Source organism: Salmo salar, chromosome 09, assembly GCF_965601325.2.
Source record: "Salmo salar chromosome 09, fSalSal1, whole genome shotgun sequence".
Lineage (NCBI taxonomy): Eukaryota > Metazoa > Chordata > Actinopteri > Salmoniformes > Salmonidae > Salmo > Salmo salar.
Window position 1 is genome coordinate 87,344,490 of NC_138299.1, and position 26,507 is coordinate 87,370,996.

General features: G+C 42.2%; 2 protein-coding genes across 5 annotated transcripts in view; one reads left to right on the forward strand and one right to left on the reverse strand.

Annotated features, from left to right (window-relative positions):
• slc7a2 (solute carrier family 7 member 2) overlaps positions 1–11,931 on the reverse strand; it is a 41,267-nt gene extending 29,336 nt beyond the window's left edge. The window contains exon 1 of the mRNA XM_082956020.1: positions 11,811–11,931. The gene's annotated coding sequence lies outside the window, so the exon portion shown is untranslated. The remainder of the gene's footprint in view (positions 1–11,810) is intronic.
• A 554-nt stretch (positions 11,932–12,485) lies between these two features.
• mtmr7a (myotubularin related protein 7a) overlaps positions 12,486–26,507 on the forward strand; it is a 38,797-nt gene continuing 24,775 nt past the window's right edge. For 2 of the 4 annotated variants that reach the window (XM_014212824.3, XM_014212827.3), the window contains exons 1-5: positions 12,486–12,688; positions 13,201–13,323; positions 21,508–21,670; positions 22,128–22,285; positions 22,910–23,038. In XM_014212824.3, the coding sequence (XP_014068299.1) occupies positions 12,665–12,688; positions 13,201–13,323; positions 21,508–21,670; positions 22,128–22,285; positions 22,910–23,038 (597 nt within the window). In that variant the 5' untranslated portion in view covers positions 12,486–12,664. The remainder of the gene's footprint in view (positions 12,689–13,200; positions 13,324–21,507; positions 21,671–22,127; positions 22,286–22,909; positions 23,039–26,507) is intronic. The other 2 variants (XM_014212825.3, XM_014212826.3) reach the window with 2 other exon arrangements.

Genomic DNA, 26,507 nt, shown 5'->3' on the forward strand with positions numbered 1-26,507 from the left:
TAAATCCCAAGCTCCTTTGTGCTGTTGCTATAGAGACCTCCCTTCCCAGTAAACACAAACATATTTGGCTGACATATCAAAATGTATTAGGAATATGTAGTGTGGAGAGCGTTTGCATATTGGGAAGACATCGCAGAGTAATCAGAATAGAATGTTGACGCCTGGCTGACACATAAAAGATGTAGACCTGTAGAATTTAGAATGTAGGTACATCTTTAATACATCTGTACGAGACGTCTTGCCAATTCGCAAACAGAGTCTAAACTGGATCTTCCCAATGTATTCTGTATACGTTCGTTGGGCAGAGGTATCTGTGCTATCTGGGTTTGTTGGCTCTCTCTCACACACATATGTTTTCTGTCACACACCCACACATGTACACAAACACACACACCAATTTACTCCAAATGTAATATGTTATTCTCAAAGCATAAAATGCTGAATTTTATTAGGAAGATGGTTTGATCAAAGAAAGGCTATTTCTAAGACTATATGCTATACTGCCTCACTTCTTGTTACAACAGGGAGAAGCTACCAACAAACACTGTGACAACCAACCCCATACTGTGTGACATCTAACCCCACGTTGGGGCTGGTTGTCACAAGTGGACAGAGTGTGTTTGATGGCCCAGCTAACTGGATATTCGTCCATGATTTGGCCCAGTCCTGGAATGGGCTCATTCCATTAAACGGACCCCAGTTCCCGTCGGACCCTGGTTTTCATTCAACAACATTTTTGGTGGCCCACCATGGTTCCTGACGTCTCCGCATTCGTCGCAGCCTGCACTGTGTGCACAGAACAAGACTCAGCGGCAAGCTCCGGCTGGCCTCCTTCAACCACTCCCTGTTCCTCACTTTGTCACTGTTCTCCCCCCGTCAGATGGCAACACCACCATGCTTACGGTTGTGGTTAGGTTTTCCAAAGCCGCATATTTTATTCCCCTTCCCAAGTTGCCCTCGGCCAAGGAGATGACCCAGCTTATGGTGCAACACGTCTTCAGGATCCATGGACATGGTCTCCGATCGTGGTCCTCAGTTCTCGTCCAGGTTCTGGAAGGCATTCTGCACCCTGATTGGGTCATCGGCCAGCCTGTCCTCCGGGTTTCATCCCCAATCTAACGGCCAGTCGGAGCGAGCCAATCAGGACCTGGAGACGACTCTTCATTGCCTAGTCTCTGCCAACCCCACCACCTGGAGCCAGCAACTAATGTGGGTAGAGTACGCCCGCAACACCCTTCTCTGCTCGGCCATTGGTCTCTCGCCCTTCGAGTGTTCCTTGGGTTACCAGCCTACGCTCTTCCCTGAGCAAGAGGAAGCAGTCAGCATACCATTGGCCCAGATATTTGTCTGCTGTTCTGAAGACCACCTTAAGGTATCGGTGACAGGCGGACAACCTTTGGACTCCAGCTCCCCGCTATCGTCTCGGGCAGAGGGTATGGCTCTCCACTCAGGATCTGCCCCGAAGGGTGGAGTCCTGTAAACATTCCTCCGGCGTTATCGGCCCTTTCCCCAGTGTGGTGCCAGGACAACAACCTCTCCCTCAATGTGAGCAAGACAAAGGATCTGATCGTGGACTACATGAAAAGGCGGGCCAAACAGGCCCCCATTAACATTGATGGGGCTGTAGTGGAGCGGGTCGAGAGTTTCAAGTTTCTTGGTGTCACCATCGAACTATTATGGTCCAAACACACCAAGATAGACATGAAGAGGGCACGACAACACCTTTTCCCCCTCAGAAGATTGAAAAGATTTGGCATGGGTCCCCAGAACCTCAAAGTTCTACAGCTGCACCATCGAGAGCATCCTGACTGGTTGCATCACTGCCTGGTTTGATAACTGCTTGGCATCTAACCGTAAGGTGCTAGAGAGTGTAGAGCGTATGGCCCAGTACATTACTGTGGCCAAGCTTCCTGCCATCCAGGACCTACATACTAGGAGGTGTCAGAGGAAAGCCCAGAAAATATCAAAGATTCCAGTCACCCAAGTCATAGACTGTTTTCTCTGCTACCGCACGGCAAGCTGCAAAACCTGGAACCATACAAATCAGCTGGGCTAGACAATCTGGACCCTATCTTTCTAAAATTATCCACCGCCATTGTTGCAACCCCATTACCAGTCTGTTCAACCTCTCTTTCGTATAGTCCGAGATCCCTAAAGACTGGAAAGCTGCCGCGGTCATCCTCCTCTTCAAAGGGGGTGACACTCTAGACCCAATCTGTTATAGACCTATATCCATCCTGCCCTGCCTTTTTAAAGTCTTTGAAAGCCATGTTAATAAACAGATCACTGACCATTTCGAATCCCACCGTACCCTCTCAGCTGTGCAATCCGGTTTCCGAGCTGGTCACGGGTGCACCTCAGCCAGGCTCAAGGTACTAAACGATATCATAACCGCCATCGATAAAAGACAGTACTGTGCAGCCGTCTTCATCGACCTGGCCAAGGCTTTCGACTCTGTCAGTCACCGTATTCTTATCGACAGACTCAACAGCCTTGGTTTCTCAAATGACTGCCTCGCCTGGTTTACCAACTACTTCTCAGACAGAGTTCAGTGTGTCAAATCGGAGGGCCTTGATGTCCGGACCTCTGGCAGTCTCTATGGGGGTACCACAGGGTTCAATTCTTGGGCAAACTCTTTTCTCTGTATATAGCAACGATGTCGCTCTTGCTGGGGTGATTCCCTGATCCACCTCTACGCAGACGACAGCATTCTGTATACATCTGGCCTTTCTTTGGACACTGTGTTAACTAACCTCCAAATGAGCTTCAATGCTATACAACACTACTTCCATGGCCTCCAACTGCTCTTAAACGCTAGTAAAAACAAATGCAAGCTTTTCAACCATTCACTGCCCGCACCCGCCCGCCCGACAAGCATCACTACTCTGGACGGTTCTAACTTAGAATATGTGGACAACTACAAATACCTAGGTGTCTGGCTAGACTGTAAACTCTCCTTCCAGACTCATATTAAACATCTCCAATCCAAATTTAAATCTAGAATCAGCTTCCTATTTCGCAACAAAGCCTCCTTCACTCACGCCGCCAAACACACCCTCGTAAAACTGACTATCCTACCGATCCTCGACTTCGGCGATGTCATTTACAAAATAGCTTCCAATACTCTACTCAGCAAACTGGATGCAGTCTATCACAGTGCCATCTGTTTTGTTACCAAAGCCCTTATTCCACCCACCACTTCGACCTGTATGCTCTCGTCGGCTGGCCCTCGCTACATATTCGTCGCCAGACCCACTGGCTCCAGGTCATCTATAAGTCTTTGCTTGGTAAAGCTCCGCCTTATCTCAGCTCACTGGTCACGATAACAACACCCACCCGTAGCACGCGCTCCAGCAGGTATATTTCACTGGTCATCCCCAAAGCCAACACCTCGTTTGGCTGCCTTTCCTTCCAGTTCTCTGCTGCCAATGACTGGAATGAATTGCAAAAATCGCTGAAGCTGGAGACTTATAATTCCCTCACCAACTTTAAACATCAGCTATCTGAGCAGCTAACCGATCGCTGCAGCTGTACATAGCCATCTGTAAATAGCCCACCCAATCTACCAACCTCATACCCATATTGTTTTTATTTACTTTTCTGCTCTTTTTTGCACACCAGTATTTCTACTTGCACATCATCATCTGCTCATCTATCACTCCAGTGTTAGATTTTGCTAAATTGTAATTACTTTGCTACTATGGCCAATTTATTGCCTTACCTCCTCACACTATTTGCACACACTGTATATAGAATTTCTTTTTTTGTATTGTGTTATTTGACTGTAAGCTTGTTTATTCCATGTGTAACTCTGTGTTGTTGTTTGTGTCGCACTGCTTTGCTTTATCTTGGCCAGGTTGCAGTTGTAAATGAGAACTTGTTCTCAACTAGCTTACCTGGTTAAATAAAGGTGAAATAAATCAAATAAAAAATTTAAAGCGGTGCTGGAGCGCCAAGTCTAGGACCAAAAGGCTCCTTAACAGCTTCTACCCCCAAGCCATAAGACTGGTGAACAATTAATCTATTAACATTTAACTATCTACATTGACAACCCCTCCCCCCTCCATTTGTTTTTTACATTGCTGCTACTCGCTGTTTATTTTCTATGCATAGTCACTTCACCCCTACCTACATGTCCAAATTACCTCGACTAACCTGTACCCCTGCACATTGACTCGGTACAGGTACCTCCTGTAATAGCCCCGTTATTGTTTGTGTTGCTTTTTAATTTTTTACTTTAGTTCATTTGGTAAATATTTTCTTAACACTTTTTTGAACTGCACTGTTGGTTAAGGGCTTGTAAGTAAGCGTTTTATGGTAAGGTCTACACGTTGTATTCGGCGCATGTGACAAATAAAATTTGATTTGATCTCTAAAATCCTTTGCCCCTCTGCTGTTTGTCTTCTGTTGAACTTTTCATGTGTCTCAGATTAAACATCTGTCTAACAGCCCTTTGTCTCCTGTTTCAAGGCTCACCCCTCTCCCCCCTCATCGACGGCCATCCGGCGTACACGGTGAGGCGCTTCCTGAGTGTTTGACCTCGGGGCAGGGGATTTCAGTACCTGGTTGACTGGGAGGGTAATGGCCCTGAGGAGAGGTGCTGGATCCCCGCTAGGAACATCCTGGACCCAGCCCTCATCGCTGAGTTCCCGGCACCCCAATCAACCATGTATGTGCCCGGGTAGGATGCCAGGTGGTGCCCATAGGGGGGGGTACTGTCACACCCTGATGTTTCACCTGTCTTTTGCTTGTCTCCACTCCCCACCAGGTGTGTCCTATTTTCCCCATTATCCCCTGTGTATTTATACCTGCATTTTGTCTGTCTGTTGCTAGATTTTGTTCTAGTCTTTCCGGTTCCGACCTGTTTTACCTGCCCTGACCCTGAGCCTGCCTGTCGTTCTACGCCTGCCTGACTTTTATTAGGATTACTGATCTCTGCCTGTCCTGGACCTGCCATTTGCCTACCCCTTGTATATAATATATCTCTGAGACTCAAACCATCTGCCGCCTGTGTCTGCATCTGGTCTCATCCTGTGTCGTTACAGACATTGGTCTTTATATTAATGTTAAAAAGAGTATTGTAAGATATACTGGTGCTGGGAAATACACACCAGTATATCATACAATACTCTTTTTAACATTTAACAAAAGTGTGCCAACCAACCCCTACAGCATCACTGTTATAATCAGGTGATGGGTGCTCAAGGTTTTGTAGCTATCACAATTGTCATGTCTCTCCTGGTCGAGGATCCAAGGCCTCAGATCAGCTTGGCAAACGGCTGACAGATAGCCAGATCCCCCTCTCTCCTACAGGAGAGGAGAGGGGGGGCTGGGACGGTTTAATGGCACCTCACCCCAATCGTAAATTGTAAGCAGCAGACAACTCCATTTGGTCTCTAGTATCAAGATTGAGATGTCTTTGTTACAGAGACATTTTGCAGCCCAAAAACTCTAACGTCCAAAGAGTAAACTTTGGAACAATATTTCTAAGATAGGAATGGTCAGTGGGGATCATATTGCTTTCATTTTGTGATGAGATTAAACACTGTATAAACCAAATACCATAACTTAGGAAGGAAACCCCCCGTCGGCTGTTAGGTTTACATCCAATATGATGTTAATACAATATGAATAATGATGAAACTATTTTTGTTAAGATAGGAATGTGATTTTAGTTTTCTAACGAGGACATCATTTTCATGTCTGTTGCACATTAACTAAGCACGCCCCGACTGAGGTCAGAAGAACGTGCCAATGTGATGGAACCACCCTTTTCAACCAGAATGCTTAAAAGGACTCGCTAAGAATGAACATAGGAGACCAGTAAACAGCAAGCAGACAATCACTGGTGAATCATTGAAGCCACAACCAACTAATTGTGACCTCTGGTGGACAACCAGAGCCTTACACCCATCGAGCCAATCCACATAGAAGGCTTGAATGGTTTCAACAGAGAGACGACGAACAAAGACATCTACACGTAAATACATTGCATTTCTTACCCAAACGGGTGGCGGTTCGTGTGTAAGGTATATGGTTACTGTGAGCGTAGTTTCCAAATGTACAATTAATGTCCCTTTTTCACTATCTCTTTATTTTCCCCAGCCCCTTTTCCATCTCTGTGTAACAAGCTGTCATATCTTGTCAGTCCACTAGGGACTTTTGTCTCATGTAAGTGTGTATGTGTATTCTGTGTTATTATTTAGTTAGTTAGTAAATAAATAATTAAATAAATTTGTGTAGTACTGAATAATCACAAAAGGTTGGGGTTCTTGCAGATTCAAGAAGTCTGCGACGTTCAGAATGAGACTGATTTGAGGTAATGATTAATAAGTGACTGTAATCGATATACAACTTATATACAGTTGAAGTCGGACGTTTACATACACCTTAGCCAAATACATTTAAACTCAGTTTTTCACAATTCCTGAAATTTAATCCTAGTAAAAATTCCCTGTCTTAGGTCAGTTAGGATCACCAATTTATTTTAAGAACGTGAAAAGTTGAGAGAATTATTTATTTCAGCTTTTTTTTTTCTTTCATCACATTCCCAGTGGGTCAGAAGTTTACATACACTCAATTGGTATTTGGTAGCATTGCCTTTAAATCGTTTAACTTGGGTCAAGCGTTTTGGGTAGCCTTCCACAAGCTTCCCACAATAAGTTGGGTGAATTTTGGCCCATTCCTCCTGACAGAGCTGGTGTAACTGAGTCAGGTTTGTAGGCCTCCTTGCTCACACACACTTTTTCAGTTCTGCCAACAAATTTTCTATAGGATTGAGGTCAGGGCTTTGTGATGGCCACTCCAATACCTTGACTTTGTTGTCCTTAAGCCATTTTGCCACAATTTTGGAAATATACTTGGGGTCATTGTTCATTTGGAAGACCCATTTGCGACCAAGCTTTAACATCCTGACTGATGTCTGGAGATGTTGCTTCAATATATCCACATAATTTTCCTACCTCATGATGCCATCTATTTTTTGAAGTGCACCTGTTCCTTCTGCAGCAAAGCACCCCCACAACATGATGCTGCCACCCCTGTGCTTCACGGTTGGGATGGTGTTCTTCGGCTTGCAAGCCTCTCCCTTTTTCCTCCAAACATAACGATGGTCATTATGGCCAAACAGTTCTATTTTTGTTTCATCAGACCAGAGGACATTTCTCCAAAAAGTACGATCTTTGTCCCCATGTGCAGTTGCAAACCGTAGTCTGGCTTTTTTATGGCGGTTTTAGAGCAGTGGCTTCTTCCTTGCTGAGCAGCCTTTCAGGTTATGTCGATATAGGACTCGTTTTAATGTGGCTATAGATACTTTTGTACCTGTTTCCTCCAGCATCTTCACAAGGTCCTTAGCTGTTGTTCTGGGATTGATTTGCACTTTTCACACCAAAGCACGTTCATCTCTAGGAGTCAGAATGCGTCTCCTTCCAAAGCGGTATGACGGCTGCGTGGTCCCATGGTGTTTATACTTGTGTGCAATTGTTTGTACAAATGAACGTGGTACCTTCAGGTGTTTGGAAATTGCTCCCAAGGATGAACCAGACTTGTGGAGGTCTACAATTTGTTTTCTGAGGTCTTTGCTGATTTCTTTTGATTTTCCCATGATGTCAATCAAAGAGGCACTGAGTTTGAAGGTAGGCCTTGAAATACATCAACAGGTACACCTCCAATTAACTGAAATTATGTCAATTAGCCTATCAGAAGCTTCTAAAGCCATGACATCATTTTCTGGAATTTTCCAAGCTGTTTAAAGGCACAGTCAATTTAGTGTATGTAAACTTCTGACGCACTGGAATTGTAATACAGTGAATTATAAGTGAAATAGTCTGTCTGTAAACAATTGTTTGAAAAATTACTTGAAAAATTGTCATGCACAAAGTAGATGTCCTAACTGACTTGCCAAAACTATAGTTTGTTAGCAATACATTTGTGGAGTGGTTGAAAAATGAGTTCTCCAACTAAGTGTATGTAAACTTCCGACTTCAACTGTATCTTTAGAGTGTAATTCGGGAGAAGGTAACTCTATAAACAATTTACTCCGTGCTGCCCCAAATTCCAAATTAGTTAATTGTTACATGATTAATTTAATTGAGTAGCAATTAATCATTGTTAGTGGACTGAATAAATAACAGTCATCAGATTAATGAAAGTCACGTCACAACACAATAAAATAAAGAAAATACTGCATAACTCTAATTTCTAATACCATTAGGCCTATGAAAGTGAACCAACACAAAACTCCACCATGCAAACCAAACAATGGAATCTAAATGTTTGACATATCTACCACTGATTTCTGTACTCCTAAATCAAACCAAATCAAAGTTTATTTATTATTACACAGATTTGCTGATGTTACAGCAGATGCAGCGAAATGATTATGTTTCTAGCTCCAACAGTAAGTAATATCTAGCAGTACAATAACAATACACACAATACAAAAGTTTGAAAATACCAGTGACTAACCAGGGCCAAGATTCTTCTTATGCAAAAACTTAAGAAGCCTCTTAAGAAAAAAATAAGAAGTTCATAAGATAGTTCGTAAGTGCAATTCCTCAACATCTTAAGATTTCATGATTTTCTTATAAACTTCTCAAATATCTTCTTGTGCATCTTATTAAGTTGTGTGTTGCTAGGCAACCAATTTAACTAGCTATCTTGCTAGTAATGGCAATCATGTTAGCATATTTCTTACTGAGATTACTGTTCTAAAACATGTTCTTGGGTTTACAATAATCAACACCGAAACTTTCAGATGAAGTTTGTGTGAATTAAACATGTTCAGTTGCTTTTATGAGCTTATTCTCTCACTGCCCAGAGTTTAAAACAAGGGTTTAGATATCATGGAATTAAGAACAAATCTAATAACTTTATTTTCGAGAATCACATTTTTTCTTAACTCTATGCGTAAGGAGAAAGAAATAAGAAAGAGTGCAAGAACATTTCCAATAACCTTTTTGAGGAATGTCCACTTTGCTTAACTTTCGTCATAAGTCGATAGTTAAGGAAAAAAATGGTAGTTAAGAGTGAAATGTCTTATTAAAAATGTTTTGTGAGTCTGGGCCCAAGGTTTCCATCCAACTGCTTTAAGTGAGTAAAGTACATGTCGGCTAAGACATGTAATGACAGGCCTGATGGAAACAGAACATTTGTTGATTGACTTTCCAAATGTCGACAAAACAAATTCTGCTAGACAAGTTGGGATCTTTTTGTGTCAGTAAAAGTAATTATGCGACAAATATTGATATAATAAAAATCATATCGAAGTAAGAGTCACGAGATGACATGTCGTGTGGTCCTCCCACTACGACTCTCTCGGGAAAGCGAGCAGTTTATTAGGCTACAGATGAAATCAATGATTTTGCACTTTTATCCAGAATAGTCTCATCATGTAGGCCATCATCGCACTGTATCTGCGAGCTGTTGGCTAGAGTGTACGTGCCAATACCAGTGGGCACACTCGCTATATAACATTAAAAAAAAATGAAAATGCGATGGAAACCCATTTAACTTGTATTTTTTATTCGGTACATAGGAATTTAATCACAAAAGGTATTGTTATGTGCACTACGTCATCACGCACACAATTTTATCAGCAACAAGTCAATTTAATGGAAACAATTCTGGTTAGAAAATGCACATATTGTTTTTATGCATATTTTAAATTATTCACATGAAAATCTGTCGCCAATTGGATGGAAACCTAGCTACTGCAATGAATTCCTCTAAAATGTAGGCTATACCACAGGTATCGGAGAAAGAACAACATAGATAGTGTCAAAGAATAACATAGATAGGGTCAAAGAATAACCTAGATAGTATCAAAGAATAACATAGATAGTGTCAAAGAATAACATAGACAGTGTCAAAGAATAACATTGATTGTCAAAGAATAACATACATAGTGTCAAAGAATAACATAGATAATATCAAAGAATAACATAGATAATATCAAAGAATAACATAGATAGTATCAAAGAATAACATAGATAGTGTCAAAGAATAACATAGATAGGTACTACTGTATGTTGTCTGTTTTACTTCCAGAGTCAGTGTTAGTGGTTGAAAGGTGTTTATTTGTATGAGTATGGCCGAGCTGTTTGATTCCTGAATGCATGACCAGATATCAGTAGGAGGGCTGCCAAGCATCAGTAAGTCAATCACTTCTGCTTAGTTTAACTGAACTGTTTTATTGATCCTCTAGCTCTTTGATGTCCTGCAACAGATGGTCTTGCATCAAGAGTAAAACTCAGCATAAGGATACATCCATTCATTAAATCTTGGCGAAACTTTTCAACTCTCAGGAAAAACTTTTAATGAATGGAGATCAAAAGCGCAGGGTTTGGGTCAATTCCATTCCAATTCAAATTCTCTGCAATGCTTTTCAATTAGGAAAATGTTGAATTTGAATTGGAATTTGTTTCACTTTTTGAGTTGACTGGAATTTAAATGGAATTGACCCCAACTGCTGCAAAATAGTTTTCTCGATCCATGATAACTAATAAATATATCCTATAACATAGTATACAAAGTGTAAAATGGATGGCTACATTTCAGCTATCAGGCATCCAGGCCCATGTGATGTAGTAGCCAACTATCAGATTGACTGAATCTCATTACAAATTAATTGAACTTGGCCTGGACATTCTCATACATGAGATCCCATTGAGTACAGCTATAGGACCAGTGTTGTGGAGTAGTGAGTTACATGTGGTTCAACTAGTAATGTAATTACATTTTTGCTGTAGCTTGGTGGCAGTTGAACTATATCCAAATCTTGGTAGTGTTTTCAGTAGTTAATTTCTGTTTTGCCATATAGTGTAACTAGCTACTGGAACTACACACTACTTTCTTTTGAAAAAAATTAATATGGGTGAAGTAGGCAACAATTTCCTTTAGTTTTCAGCATCAGACTTTAGTCAATTAAACTATATTTCTATATTTCTATTTTTCAATCATAGCTTTAGTTTAGCTCAACTTCTTCCAGTGTGAAGTAATTGGTAGCTTGGTAAACTATATTTTCAGAGTAGCTTCCCCAACACTATATAGGACACACATGTAGGCTACACATGCAGAACTGATCATTTTCAAAATGGTCGACCAATACTTATATAATCTAAGGTGTGTCAACTGTCTCTCTCTGGTTTGGGGGTTGGGGTGCAACACTAAAAAGTAAGATACATTTTTGCTGAACTTGTGCTCTTATTTAAAGTTAAAGAATGTGAAGTGAAGTGTTTATTTATGCCAATGTAACTGCACAGCACACAATTGGAATAAGTGCAGCAAAGCTTGAAATAAAACTAATGTGGAAAATGTGCAATGAAGCCAGCAAACTGCAAGGTACTGTATTATGTCCATACACTATCAAACAGTTTTGTAACCATAGGCTATAATGCATTGGTCTTTAACATATGATGGTACATAGGCTACACATTTTAGAATAGATAACTGTATATCACTGCCAAATTGTTTCCATACAAGCGTGCATAAAGGCAGTTACAGCAGTTATTAGCCTACAACTGTGTAATGTGTATTTTTAAGAAACATTCTGAGTAATTAAATATAGCCTACTAAATTCATGTACTCTAGTTTAAATACACATGAGATGTGGAACCACATAATTCATTATTCAAGAAATTATCCAAACTATCCAAAGCTTCAAGATGCCACTCCCTGATAAAATACTCTTAAACTCTCCATATAGCTTTGAAATGACTTGCAATAGTGTACCTTCCATTTACATATTTTAGTTTAAAGTTAGATGTTAGTTTAGTTAAAAGTTAGATGTTAGTGTGCTGCCAGACACTTACTTTTAGCGATTCCAGCCTGGACAGAAATGTCCAATCGGGACAGCAGCTCTTATTGGAGAATGTAGCACACCCCCAACCACGTGCTGCTCTGACGTCCAACGAAGAAGAAAAGGTGGACTTTTAGAATACCTTTTTTAAATATTTACATATGAGGGAGCCAGGAGGGGGGCACAGGGCATCATGTATTGTTGTGAGAGCTCAGTTACCAGCGACAGACAGGTATGTAAAAGTCAGTGAACAGTCTGGTGAACAAAAAATACATGGGCATTCTGATGGAAACGTCCATTTAAAGCGGCAATCAGTAGTTGGAACAATAACAAACCACCCCTGTTGTGGTAAAAAGCTGAGGGATGGGGCTGGAGAAATGAAACCACTCTCAAATGTATAGACACCTATGGATGCAAGGACTGACCATCCATGATAGCACAATTATAGTTTTAACCATGTTTTGATGGTATATAGTGTTTGTTTACATGTACTTTGTAAATTATATTCTTCAAGAATCAATGGGTACAAATCATTAATTTATGTCATCCTTTAACCCTGGGCATACCTAACAACAGGTTTACATTAACATTACAATAGCCTACAATTTATTCCAAAATCGATTGTGATTATAGCCTTATTTTTATTAATTGGAACTTTTTGTTGCGATATATGTGAGATGGGCTTTAGGACCATGCAGAGCAACAATTCATAGGCTGCACCGCTGGAGGAGGAAGACCATGGCTGAGTATAGCTGAGTATTTAATGCGTAAAATGCGACAGGAAATAATACTAATCCGCCAATTTAGTGTAGTGTAATATTGTTGCCTGTTCAGTTGCAGTCATCTTGGCTGTTATGTTCCACAGTGATGGAGCACATCCGACTGCCTAAGGTAACCCGTATTCGGCAACTAATGACTAATGCAATTGTCAATTTATTTCACTCGGCCTCGATGTTTCCGATTTACACATTGTATTTGCCTCCTAGCTCATAGTAACTGTTATAAATACATATTGTTTTACATTAAATATCAATAAGACTGGAACCACTATAAACAACATGATTTGTTATAATAAGGGAAAGGGGACTGTCAAATGTGGCCACGTATGCTGTAGTTGCCGTTCACCCCACAGTGTTATTACCTATGCTGCTGACTGGCCAACATTTTATCAGTGTGTAATAACAATTTAATATTGCATGTAATCTGATATTTTATTGATCAATGGAAACTCAACTGTCGTCGCCTATGTCGGCAAACCACATATACTTGATTTATTTACAGTGTTCAAAACAATAATTATTGTAGTCCTATTAAAATGATGAAATATTAAAGAGATAGGCCTATGTTATGCATGTTCCATTTCTCCATAGTGTGTTTCTTTTACTCCATCTGTCCTGTCCCAGGTTGAGAAAGTCAGACTGATTGACAAAATCTCCTCCAGAAGAGCCTCGGTCGGCACTTTGTACCTGACAGCCACTCACACCATCTTTGTGGAGAATGAGACTGAGATCCGTACAGAAACATGGGTAGGCAGCTCCAGTCTGATAAAATATTTGATATAAACCTTCCGCAACAATACGTAATGAAATGTGGAAGTCCCGGTCCTGCATCATTTTGGTTTGTGCAATACAATAGTATCACATTGGCAGCACTAATGTGCCTACCCCCATTCATAGAAGCTAACTACCTTTAGCTGCTATTGAGCATAGTAGCTTCTGACCGGGGGAGTTTTGATAAGAGCCACCGCGCCTGCTCTTCACATTTTACACGCATCGCTTGTGGTACGGTTTTGGAAAGAAGGAAGTGTCTTTCATATCGGTGAGAAATAATTTATTTTAAAAAACCTGAGGGTTAAATAACTACACACATGAACAGGGTTAGGTTTAACGTTCCCACACCGCCATATTTCCACGTTAGGGATTTTACTGAGGGGGAGGGGGCATGCATGGAGGGGTAGCTGGTCCAACTCAAGGTGTCATAAAACCAAAATGCACCCCACTCCCCAACATAAAAAATACTTTCACATGACTCTCCCCTTGTACTGTAAAATAAATTGAACACCCTCCCCCCCTCATATAATTAACGCAAAATAATGTTTTACGACCACAAATAACAATAAGTGTAGCAACCCTGTATTTATAAACGTGGATATCTACTTTGCTTTTGTGGCACAGTCGATGCCACACAGGGATATGTATGGGCCAGAAGGTTGAGGGTTCGCCGACAACCTGTTTCATTACTTCACTATCAGAGCTGGTTGCGGACAATGATCAGCTAGGAAGAAATTCGATTTTCAACACTTTAATGCCATATTTGTAATTTATAATAAATATATGCAACACATTTTCCACCAACAGATTTCTGTGCCAAAGCACCACACAACCAATAAAAAAACTTATTGACATGTTTTGCGTTTTCAACACCACAATAAATAGACTGTTAATCTGGACGAACAAAAACCACATCCTGTAGGTCTACCCAGTATGGAAGGCTTGGTTTGACAATCTCTGAATGTCATTAAACTTTTTGGTGTTTTGTAACAGATGTCTCTTTCCATTCACCAAATTGCCTCTGCACAGTTTGGATTGATTGATTGATTTTATTTACATACACTACCAGTCAAAAATTTGGACACACCTACTCATTCCAGGGTTTCTCTTTATTGTTACTATTTTCTATTGTTACTATTTTCTATTTTCTGTAGAATAATAGTGAAGACATCAAAACTATGAAATAACACATATGGAATCATGTAGTAACCAAATAGTGTTAAGTGTTATTTTTTTATTTTAGATTGTTCAAAGTAGCCACCCTTTGCCTTGATGACAGCTTTGCACACTCTTGGCATTCTCTCAACCAGCTTCATGAGGAATGATGTTCCAACAGTTTTGAAGGAGTTCCCACATATGCTGAGCACTTGTTGGCTGCTTTTCCTTCACTCTGCGCCCCTGCCCAGTCATGTGAAATCCATACATTAGGGCCTGATGAGTTTATTTAATTTGACTGATTTCCTTATATGAACAGTAACTCAGTAAAATCATTGAATGTTGCATTCATATATTTTTTCAGTATACACTATATATACAAAAGTATGTGGACACCCGTTCAAATTAGTGGATTCGGCTATTTAATCCACACCCGTTGCTGGCAGGTGTAAAATCGAGCACATAGCCATGCAATCTCCATAGACAAACATTGACAGTAGAATGTTCTTACTGAAGAGCTCAGTGACTTTCAACGTGGCACCGTCATAGGATGCCACCTTTCCAACAAGTCAGTTCGTTCAATTTCTGCCTGCTAGAGCTGCCCCGATGAACTGTAAGTGCTGTGATTGTGAGGTGGAAATGTCTAGGAGCAACAATGTCTCAGTTGCGACTTGGTAGGCCACACAAGCTCACAGAACGGGACCGCCGAGTGCTGAAGCACGTAGCGTGTAAAAATCGTCTGTCCTCAGTTGTAATACTCACTCCCGAGTTCCAAACTGCCTCTGGAAGCAATGTCAGCACATTAACTGTTCGTCGGGAGAATGGGTTTCCATGACCGAGCAGCCGCACACAAGCCTAAGATCACCATTTGTAATGCCAAGCTTCGGCTGGAATGGTGTAAAGCTTGCCGCCATTGGACTCTGGAGCAGTGGAAACGTATTCTCTGGATTGATTAATCACGCTTCACCATCTGGCAGCCCAACGGACGAATCTTGGTTTGGCGGATGCCAGGAGAATGCTACCATTGTGCCCACTTTAAAGTTTGGTGGAGCAGGAATAATGGTCTGGGGCTGTTTTTCATTGTTCGGGCTAGGCCCCTTAGTTCCAGTGAAGGTAAATTTTAATGCTACAGCATACAATGACATTCTAGATGATCCTGTGCTTCCAACTTTGTGGCAACATTTTGGGGAAGGCCCTTTCCTGTTTCAGCATGACAGTGCCCCTGTGCACAAAGTGAGGTCCATACAGAAATGGTTTGTCAAGATCGGTGTGGAAGAGAAGGCCTAGCTCCAGAGAGATAGAGAGAGCAATAAGATATGCCAGTGGCATGCTACGAAACCGACATGCATTTCTTTATGTCAGATAGCTACTGCGTCTGCTACACAGATATAGATGTACAGAAGGAGGCTAATTCGTATCTGAATATTTTGTATAAAAATAAGCTTATTGTTAGATTATAGGAGTAACTTTGGTAGGCCTGAAACATTCTTCCTCACCTCAAGTTTAACTGTTAGAATCAGTTGAAGCGCTGGTGCACACCGCCTTCATATCATATGCTTGCAGTAGCTAAAGCTTAATAATATCCACACCACACCAAACCTTCACAAAAGTTTCTAAACTTTATCAGGGTAATATCAAAAGGAAATGAAAGGAAAAATATGAACAGTGTCACGGCCTGACCATAGAGAGCCCTCGGGTTTCTCTATGGTGTTTTAGGTCAGGGCGTGATTGGGGGAGTTTCTAGGTATTGTGTTTCTATGTTGGTATTTGTGTATCGTTCCCAATTGGAGGCAGCTGATATTCGTTACCTCTAATTGGGGATCATACTAAGTGTGTCCTTTTTCCCACCTGCGATGTGGGATATTGTTTTGTATGAGTGCCTATGTGCGCTACATTTTTCACGATCATTATATATTTGTTGTTTTGGAAGTTTCACTATTATTAAAATGTGGAACTCTAGTCACGTTGCGCCTTGGTCCAATTATTTATACGACGGTCATGACAGAATATCTCACCATTACAGGACCAAGCAGTGTGCCCAGGAGGTGAAGGAGAGTTGGACATGGGAAGAGATACTAGGTGGATGCGAGACCCTTCCTTGGTGGGAGTTGCCGAGGAGTAAAGGAGGACAGTGACGACGCCGGGGTCCGCGGCCACAAACAACCCAAGGGCAACCCCAAGATTTTTTTTGGGGGGGGGGCACAAGGGACCGTAGGCCGAGGAGAGAGCCAGAGACCGTCTGGGAGTCGATGGAGGAGTTGGAGGAGGGATATCGGAGAGAGATGTTGGTTAGGTGTATTCTGCAGCGCAGGCGTCCTGAGGAGCGTGTCATCAGTCCGGTGCAACCTGTGCCGGCTCCACGCACCAGGCCTCCAGTGTGCCTTCCCAGCCCGGTACGTCCTGTGCTGGCTCCCCGCACTCGCCCTGAAGAGCGTGTCATCAGTCCGGTGAAACCTGTGCCGGCTCCACGCACCAGGCCTCCAGTGTGCCTTCCCAGCCCGGTACGTCCTGTGCTGGCTCCCCGCACTCGCCCTGAAGAGCGTGTCATCAGTCCGGTGAAACCTGTGCCGGCTCCACGCACCAGGCCTCCAGTGCGCCTTCCCAGCCCGGTACGTCCTGTGCCGGCTCCCTGCGCTCATCCTCCAGTGACGGTCCACGGTCCGGAGCTTCCAGTGACGGTCCACGGTCCGGAGCTTCCAGTGACGGTCCACGGTCCGGAGCTTCCTGCGCCGGTGCTCAGTCCAGGCCCGGCATCCAGTCCCGCTCCATGGCCGGAGCCTTCCTCTGCGCCAGTGCTCAGTCCAGGCACGGTGTCCAGTCCCACTCCATGGCCGGAGCCTTCCTCTGCGCCGGTGCTCAGTCCAGACACGGCGTCCAGCCCCGCTCCATGGCCGGAGCCTTCCTCTGCGCCGGTTCCCAGTCCGGGCACGGCGTTCAGCCCGGCTCCATGGCCGGATCCGCACCGGAGCCACCACCGACGCTAGTTGCCCACCCTAACCCTCCCCATCTAGTTTCAGGTTTTGCGGTCGGAGTCTGTTGGTGTGTATGGTTCCCAATTGGAGGCAGCTGATATTCGTTACCTATAATTGCGGATCATACTTAGTGTGTCCTTTTTCCCACCTGCGATGTGGGATATTGTTTTGTATGAGTGCCTATGTGCGCTACATTTTTCACGATCGTTATACCTTTGTTGTTTTGGAAGTTTCACTATTATTAAAATGTGGAACTCTACTCACGCTGTGCCTTGGTCCAATTATTTATACGACGGTCGTGACAAGCAGGCTATTATATTGCAGCAAACACAGCATTACAGTTGGAATTTAATTTGGCCTAAGAAAATGGCTCAACAGAATGAAACAAAACAAGTACCTACCATACGCAACAAAAAGAAAGAACTAGGCTAATGTTATTTATTTGACAACAGAGCAACTTATTATCTAAGTATGGAGCACATAATTTTTGACATGCGTTTTTCTGGATTTTTTTGTTGTTATTCTGTCTCTCACTGTTCAAATAAACCTACCATTAAAATTATAGACTGATCATTTCTTTGTCAGTGGGCAAACGTACAAAATCAGCAGGGGATCAAATACTTTTTTCCCTCACTGTACAGAATAAAAAACACAGTACAAGTTAAATGGGTTACCATCACATTTTCAACTCTAGGTGTACTGATGGTTTTGTCACAAAAAATGTTGTGTATGTATAGTGAATTCAAGTGTGATATTATTTGTCAAATGGCAGCCAAGCGTCAATCATCATGTCACCAGAATAAGAACATCAATATTTATTGAAAGGAGCATCAACCTCATGACTGTGCACTTTCACCACCCTGTGAAGTTCATCATAACTTGTTGCATCTGTAGCCTAATAAACTGCATGCTTTCCCATGATGTGATATTTTTTATCAGACATGTAGGCTACTTTACTCACATAAAATGTTTGGATGGAAAGTTTAGTGCATAAGGGAAGTACCAAAACACCTTGATATAGGGGAGGAGCATGCAGGCAGATGAGGAAATGTGTCTAGGATGGAAGAAATTATATCGGAAAAGCTCTAAAAGAGTGAATGGAAATCAGGAAAAAAAACACACAACCCTCCCTGTGACCAATAAAAACCATACTACCCTCCCCTGTGACCAATAAAAACCATACTACCCTCCCCTGTGACCAATAAAAACCATACTACCCTCCCCTGTGACCAATAAAAACCATACTACCCTCCCCTGTGACCAATAAAAACCATACTACCCTCCCATGTGACCAATAAAAACCATACTACCCTCCCCTGTGTCCAATAAAAACCATACTACCCTCCCCTGTGTCCAATAAAAACCATACTACCCTCCCATGTGACCAATAAAAACCATACTACCCTCCCCTGTGTCCAATAAAAACCATACTACCCTCCCATGTGACCAATAAAAACCATACTACCCTCCCATGTGACCAATAAAAACCATACTACCCTCCCCTGTGTCCAATAAAAACCATACTACCCTCCCCTGTGACCAATAAAAACCATACTACCCTCCCCTGTGACCAATAAAAACCATACTACCCTCCCCTGTGTCCAATAAAAACCATACTACCCTCCCCTGTGACCAATAAAAACCATACTACCCTCCCATGTGACCAATAAAAACCATACTACCCTCCCCTGTGTCCAATAAAAACCATACTACCCACCCATGTGACCAATAAAAACCATACTACCCTCCCATGTGACCAATAAAAACCACACTACCCTCCCATGTGACCAATAAAAACCATACTACCCTCCCCTGTGTCCAATAAAAACCATACTACCCTCCCCTGTGTCCAATAAAAACCATACTACCCTCCCCTGTGACCAATAAAAACCATACTACCCTCCCCTGTGACCAATAAAAACCATACTACCCTCCCCTGTGTCCAATAAAAACCATACTACCCTCCCCTGTGACCAATAAAAACCATACTACCCTCCCATGTGACCAATAAAAACCATACTACCCTCCCCTGTGTCCAATAAAAACCATACTACCCTCCCATGTGACCAATAAAAACCACACTACCCTCCCATGTGACCAATAAAAACCATACTACCCTCCCCTGTGTCCAATAAAAACCATACTACCCTCCCCTGTGTCCAATAAAAACCATACTACCCTCCCCTGTGACCAATAAAAACCATACTACCCTCCCCTGTGACCAATAAAAACCATACTACCCTCCCCTGTGTCCAATAAAAACCATACTACCCTCCCCTGTGACCAATAAAAACCATACTACCCTCCCATGTGACCAATAAAAACCATACTACCCTCCCCTGTGTCCAATAAAAACCATACTACCCTCCCATGTGACCAATAAAAACCATACTACCCTCCCATGTGACCAATAAAAACCACACTACCCTCCCATGTGACCAATAAAAACCACACTACCCTCCCATGTGACCAATAAAAACCATACTACCCTCCCATGTGACCAATAAAAACCATACTACCCTCCCCTGTGTCCAATAAAAACCATACAACCCTCCCCTGTGACCAATAAAAACCATACTACCCTCCCCTGTGTCCAATAAAAACCATACTACCCTCCCATGTGTCCAATAAAAACCATACTACCCTCCCCTGTGACCAATAAAAACCATACTACCCTCCCATGTGACCAATAAAAACCATACTACCCTCCCCTGTGTCCAATAAAAACCATACTACCCTCCCCTGTGACCAATAAAAACCATACTACCCTCCCCTGTGTCCAATAAAAACCATACTACCCTCCCCTGTGACCAATAAAAACCATACTACCCTCCCCTGTGTCCAATAAAAACCATACAACCCTCCCCTGTGACCAATAAAAACCATACTACCCTCCCCTGTGACCAATAAAAACCATACTACCCTCCCATGTGACCAATAAAAACCATACTACCTTCCCCTGTGTCCAATAAAAACCATAGTACCCTCCCATGTGACCAATAAAAACCATACTACCCTCCCATGTGACCAATAAAAACCACACTACCCTCCCCCTGTGTCCAATAAAAACCATAACACCCTCCCATGTGACCAATAAAAACCATACTACCCTCCCATGTGACCAATAAAAACCACACTACCCTCCCCTGTGTCCAATAAAAACCATACTACCCTCCCCTGTGTCCAATAAAAACCATACTACCCTCCCCTGTGACCAATAAAAACCATACTACCCTCCCCTGTGTCCAATAAAAACCATACAACCCTCCCCTGTGACCAATAAAAACCATACTACCCTCCCCTGTGACCAATAAAAACCATACTACCCTCCCATGTGACCAATAAAAACCACACTACCCTCCCCCTGTGTCCAATAAAAACCATAACACCCTCCCATGTGACCAATAAAAACCATACTACCCTCCCATGTGACCAATAAAAACCACACTACCCTCCCCTGTGTCCAATAAAAACCACACTACCCTCCCCTGTGCCCAATAAAAAAACACACAATCCTCCCCAAAGCAAAAAAAGGTTTGACAACCCTTCCCTATTTTGGACCACCCCTCCCCTCCAGTAAATTGTGATCTGTCCCTTACAGAACTTGTGTACAGAAAACAGACAGAAGACAGAGTGGACTATCTGCGCTAAGTAGCTATCTGTGTCTTCGAACACCTGTGTGTAAACGGAAGACGTACACCACAAATGTGTTGTCACTGAAAAATACTGCCGGCTGCAACTGAGTTAAAATCAGTTAAAACAGTGTACAGTGAGTGTATATTTTGCAGTTGTGCAATTATCTTGATGTGATATGAAAGTAGAGGGCTTTATGTTTCTAGAACCATACCACAATTGAGAATCGATTCACGATTAGAAGGAGTATTTGGCTGTTTTGGCTTCCAGAGCCACTTTGCCCTTTAAAGAGAACATCTAAGGTCCTTGGACTATAAGTCCAGTTTTGGGCTATATTGTGCCTTGATAATATGAAAGGGGTTACTGAGCCGTGTGTTCTCTGCTGTCTTCACCCCTCTAGGTTCTGCACAGTTTAGTGTGCAGTGTGGAGAAACAAGCTACAACCACCACAGGAAGTCCTCTGCTCGTCCACTGTAAGAACTACCAGGCCCTCCGGTTTATCATCCCTCAGGAAAGGGACTGCCATGACGTGCACGTCTCCCTGCTGCGCCTCTCCCGACCAGGTGCACGCTGACATGGACATTACCATAATGCTATCTTGTTTTGTTCCATAACGATATCTTGTTTTGTTCCACAACGATATCTTGTTGTGTTCCATAACAATATCTTGTTTTGTTCCATAACAATATCTTGTTTTGTTCCATAACGATATCTTGTTTTGTTCCATAACGATATCTTGCTTTGTTCCATAACGATATCTTGTTTTGTTCCATAACGATATCTTGCTTTGTTCCATAACGATATCTTGTTTTGTTCCATAACGATATCTTGTTTTATTCCATAACGACATATTGTTTTGTTCCATAAATATATCTTGTGGTGTTGTATTACATGACGTGATGTAAAAGTGAGTGCTACATGATCTTTTCCAATCAATCAACTGCTGATCATTCCCCCCTCTCTACCTGAAAGAACCTTTCTATGTCAGTGTTGTTATTCCTGTTGTGTTTTGTCTTGCAGAGCGATATGAGGAGCTGTACTGCTTTTCCTTTCATGCTAACAGTGACAAGGAGGTGAGAGGACAGGCCTGGGACTTTCTCAGCCTCAAGGCTGAGTACAGTAGAATGGGCGTTCCCAACCACCTCTGGAATCTATCCCCAGTTAACCGCGACTACAAGGTCTGTACGCAAGATGCACATATTACCCTACAAGGAGACCAATTGGCCTTTTTTTTTTAGGAACTCGTTGGGGTCTCAACTTACTGTTGAGAGTTAGAATAGTAGAATACACAAGGTGAAATTTCAAAATTTAGTTGTGCATCAACAATTTTTATCTTCTTATGTCAGTCGCTGACAGTTACTCAATTAGCTCAAGCTCATGTCAGTTAGCATTTGTTAGATTGATAAGTTAGTTTAGCAAGCTATCAAAACTTGTAGAAATCATGGTGGAATTACGGACCGGGTAGCCCACATTGATTTTGTAAGTCACTCTCACTCAAATATCATATTTAAGATGCACTCTCAAACTTTTGTATCATTTCAGCCAGTAGTTTTCAAAGTGGTGCTCACGAGCCAAAACGGGTCCTTGTTTTTTGTGTACTATGTCATCCAATTGTTGTCCAACAAAATGTCTCTTAGGACATCCAAAAGGTTAGGGACGGCTCTGTTTGCACCCACGAGCCACTGCGGCCCCTCATGATGAGTTCAGATGTTTTGTGGCCCCCATCCCCATCAAAGTTGCCTCTCTCTTACCTAGATAGTATTTTGACTATGATTTTTGTTGTTGTTGTCTTTTTCCAACAGGTGAGTGACTCTTATCCTGCTGAGCTGTATGTGCCAAAATCAGCCACCCACCCAGTCATTGTTGGGAGTTCCAAATTCCGAAGCCGAGGTCGATTTCCCACGTTGTCATACTACTGCAAAGAAAACCATGTGAGTCTTGACAGATCTCTCAAAACAACAGCCCGCACATATTTTTATATTCTCTCTCTCATATATATATATATATATATATATATATATATATATCTCATATATATATATATTAGTCTCAACATTAACAGTGAAGAGCCGACTCCAGGATGCTGGCCTTCTAGGCATAGTTCCTCTGGCCATTGCTTGTGTTCTTTTGCCCATCTTAGTCTTTTCTTCTTATTGGCCAGTCTGAGATATGGCTTTTTCTTTGCAACTCTGCTTAGAAAGCCAGCATCCCGGAGTCGCCTCTTCACTGTTGACGTTGAGACTGGTGTTTTGCGGGTACTATTTAATGAAGCTGCCAGTGGAGAACTTGTGAGGCGTCTGTTTCTCAAACTAGACACTCTAATGTACTTGTCCTCTTGCTCAGTTGTGCACCGGGGCCTCCCACTCCTCTTTCTATTCTGGTTAAAGCCAGTCTGCGCTGTTCTGTAAAGGGAGTAGTGCACGAGATCTTCAGTTTCTTGGCAATTTCTCGCATGGAATAGCCTTAATTTCTCAGAACAAGAATAGACTGACGAGTTTCAGAAGAAAGTGCTTTGTTTCTGGCACTTTTGAGCCTGTAATCGAACCCACAAATGCTAATGCTCCAGATACTTAGCTAGTCTAAAGAAGGCCAGTTGTATTGCTTCTTTGTTCAGAACAACAGTTTTCAGCAGTGATAATATAATTGCAAAAGGTTTTCTAATGATCAATTAGCCTTTTAAAATGAGAAACTTGGATTAGCTAACACAACGTTCCATTGGAACTCAGGAGTGATGGTTGCTGATAATGGGCCTCTATACGCCTATGTAGATATTCCATAAAAAATCAGCCTTTTCCTGCTACAATAGTCATTTACATCATTAACAATGTCTACACTGTATTTCTGATCAATTTGAGGTTATTTTAATGGACAACAAATTGGCTTTTCTTTCAAAAACAAAGACATTTCTAAGTGACTCCAAACTTTTGTATGGTAGTGTATATTTATACAAAATTCTACCCAAATCTGTGATGTGCTGCTTGAATATTCCTATTTTATTTTTGTTGAACTCTATTTAACCAGGAAAAGTCCAGTGTGGCTCAGTTGGTAGAGCATGGTGCTTGCAACGCCAGGGTTGTGTGTTCGATTCCCAAGGGGGACCATGACAAAAAAGTATGAAAATATATGCTCTCGATAATAGTGTCTGCTAAAATGAGTAAATTGTTCATTTGAACCTTGAGGTTACAATCCCCATGCTGTCGATAACTCTTGTACATCAGAAGTGCTTGGTAATTCCAAGTCATGTTATGCCATTTTCAATTCCATTGGAGACCTTGTTCTGCTGGTCAGAGTGACCTTTGCTAGTCCCAGTGTGTGAGTGAGTCTGGGATGACCAAGCATATCCTCTGGCCATACTGAGCAGGAGCCCAGCTCTGCTCTCAGAACTATTATAATACTTTCTTAGCCAGGCCCATTGCTCCCCAGGGAGGCCATTGACCATTCCTTAACCAGGCCCATTGCTTGTGATAAGCTTCAGGTCATGCTTTTAGTAGTATGCAGTGGAGGCTGCTCAGGCTAATAATAGTAGCTGGAACGGAGCAAATGGAATGGCATCAAATACATGGAAACCATATGTTTGATATATTCTATACCATTCCGCTCCAACCATTACCACGACACCGTCCTCCCCGATTAAGGTGCCACCAACCTCCTAGCAGTGTATATGGCTGTGATAAGGTTCAGGCCAGGTTCCTAGCAGTATCTATGAATATGATGTGATAAGGTTCAGGTCAGGCTCGTAGCAGTATATATGGCTGCGATAAGGTTCAGGCCAGGCTCCTAACAGTACAGTTGAAGTCGGAAGTTTACATACACTTAGGTTGGAGTCATTAAAACTCGTTTTTCAACCACTCCACAAATGTATTGTTAACAAACCATAGTTTTTGCAAGTCGGTTAGGACATCTACCTTGTGCATAACACAAGTAATTTTTCCAACAATTGTTTACAGACAGATTATTTTATTTGTAATTCACTGTATCACAATTCCAGTGCGTCAGAAGTTTACATACACAAAGTTGACTGTGCCTTTAAACAGCTTGGAAAATTCCAGAAAATTATGTCATGGCTTTAGAAGCTTCTGATAGGCTACTTGAATTATACATTATTCATTGACAGTGTCACCAGCAAAGCACCATCACACCTCCATGCTTCATGGTGGGAACCACACGTGCGGAGTTCATCCGTTCACCTACTCTGTGTCTCACAAAGACACGGCGGTTGGAACCAAAAATCTCAAATTTGGACTCATCAGACCAAATAACAGATTTCCACCGGCCTGATGTCCATTGCTCGTGTTTCTTGGCCCAAGCATGTCTCTTCTTCTTCTTGATATTCTTAAGTACAGTGACTTGCGAAAGTATTCACCCCCTAGGCATTTTTACTATTTTGTTGCCTGCAACCTGGAATTAAAATAGATTTTGGGGGGGGGGTTTGTATAATTTGATTTACACAACATGCTTAACACTTTGAAGATGCAAAATATTTTTTATTGTGAAACAAACAAGAAGTAAGACTTTGTTGAGACACCTTTTGCAGAAATTACAGCTGCAAGTCTCTTGGGATATGCCTCTATAAACTTGGCACATCCAGCCACTGGGATTCTTGCCCATTCTTCAAGGCAAATCTGCTCCAGCTCCTTCAAGTGTACAGCAATCTTTAAGTCATACCACAGATTCTCAATTGGATTCAGGTCTGGGCTTTGAATAGGCCATTCCAAGACATTTAAATGTTTCCCCTTAAACCACTCGGGTGTTGCTTTAGCAGTATGCTTAAGGTCATTGTCCTGCTGGAAGGTGAACCTCCGTCCAAATCTCTGGAAGACTGAAACAGGTTTCCCTCAAGAATTTCCCTGTATTTGGCGCCATCCAACATTCCTTTAATTCTGACCAGTTTCCCAGTCCTGCCGATGAAAAACATCCCCACAGCATGATGCTGCCACCACCATGCTTCACTGTGAGGATGGTGTTCTCGGGTGATGAGAGGTGTTGGGTTTGCGCCAGACATACCATTTTCCTTGATGGCCAAAAAGCTACCTTTTAGTCTCAGTACCTTCTTCCATATGTTTGGGGAGTCTCCCACATGCCTTTTGGCGAACACCAAACGTGTTTGCTTATTTTTTTCTTTAAGCAATGGCTTTTTTCTGGCCACTGTTCCGTAAAGCCCAGCTCTGTGGAGTGTATGGCTTAAAGTGTTCCTATGGACAGATTCTCCAATCTCCACTGGGGAGCTTTGCAGTTCCTTCAGGGTTATCTTTGGTCTCTTTGTGGCCTCTCTGATTAATGCCCTCCTTGCCTGGTCCGTGAGTTTTGGTGGGCGGCCCTCTCTTGGCAGGTTTGTTGTGGTGCCGTATTCTTTCAATGTTTTAATAATGGATTTAATGGTGCTCCGTGGGATTTTCCAAG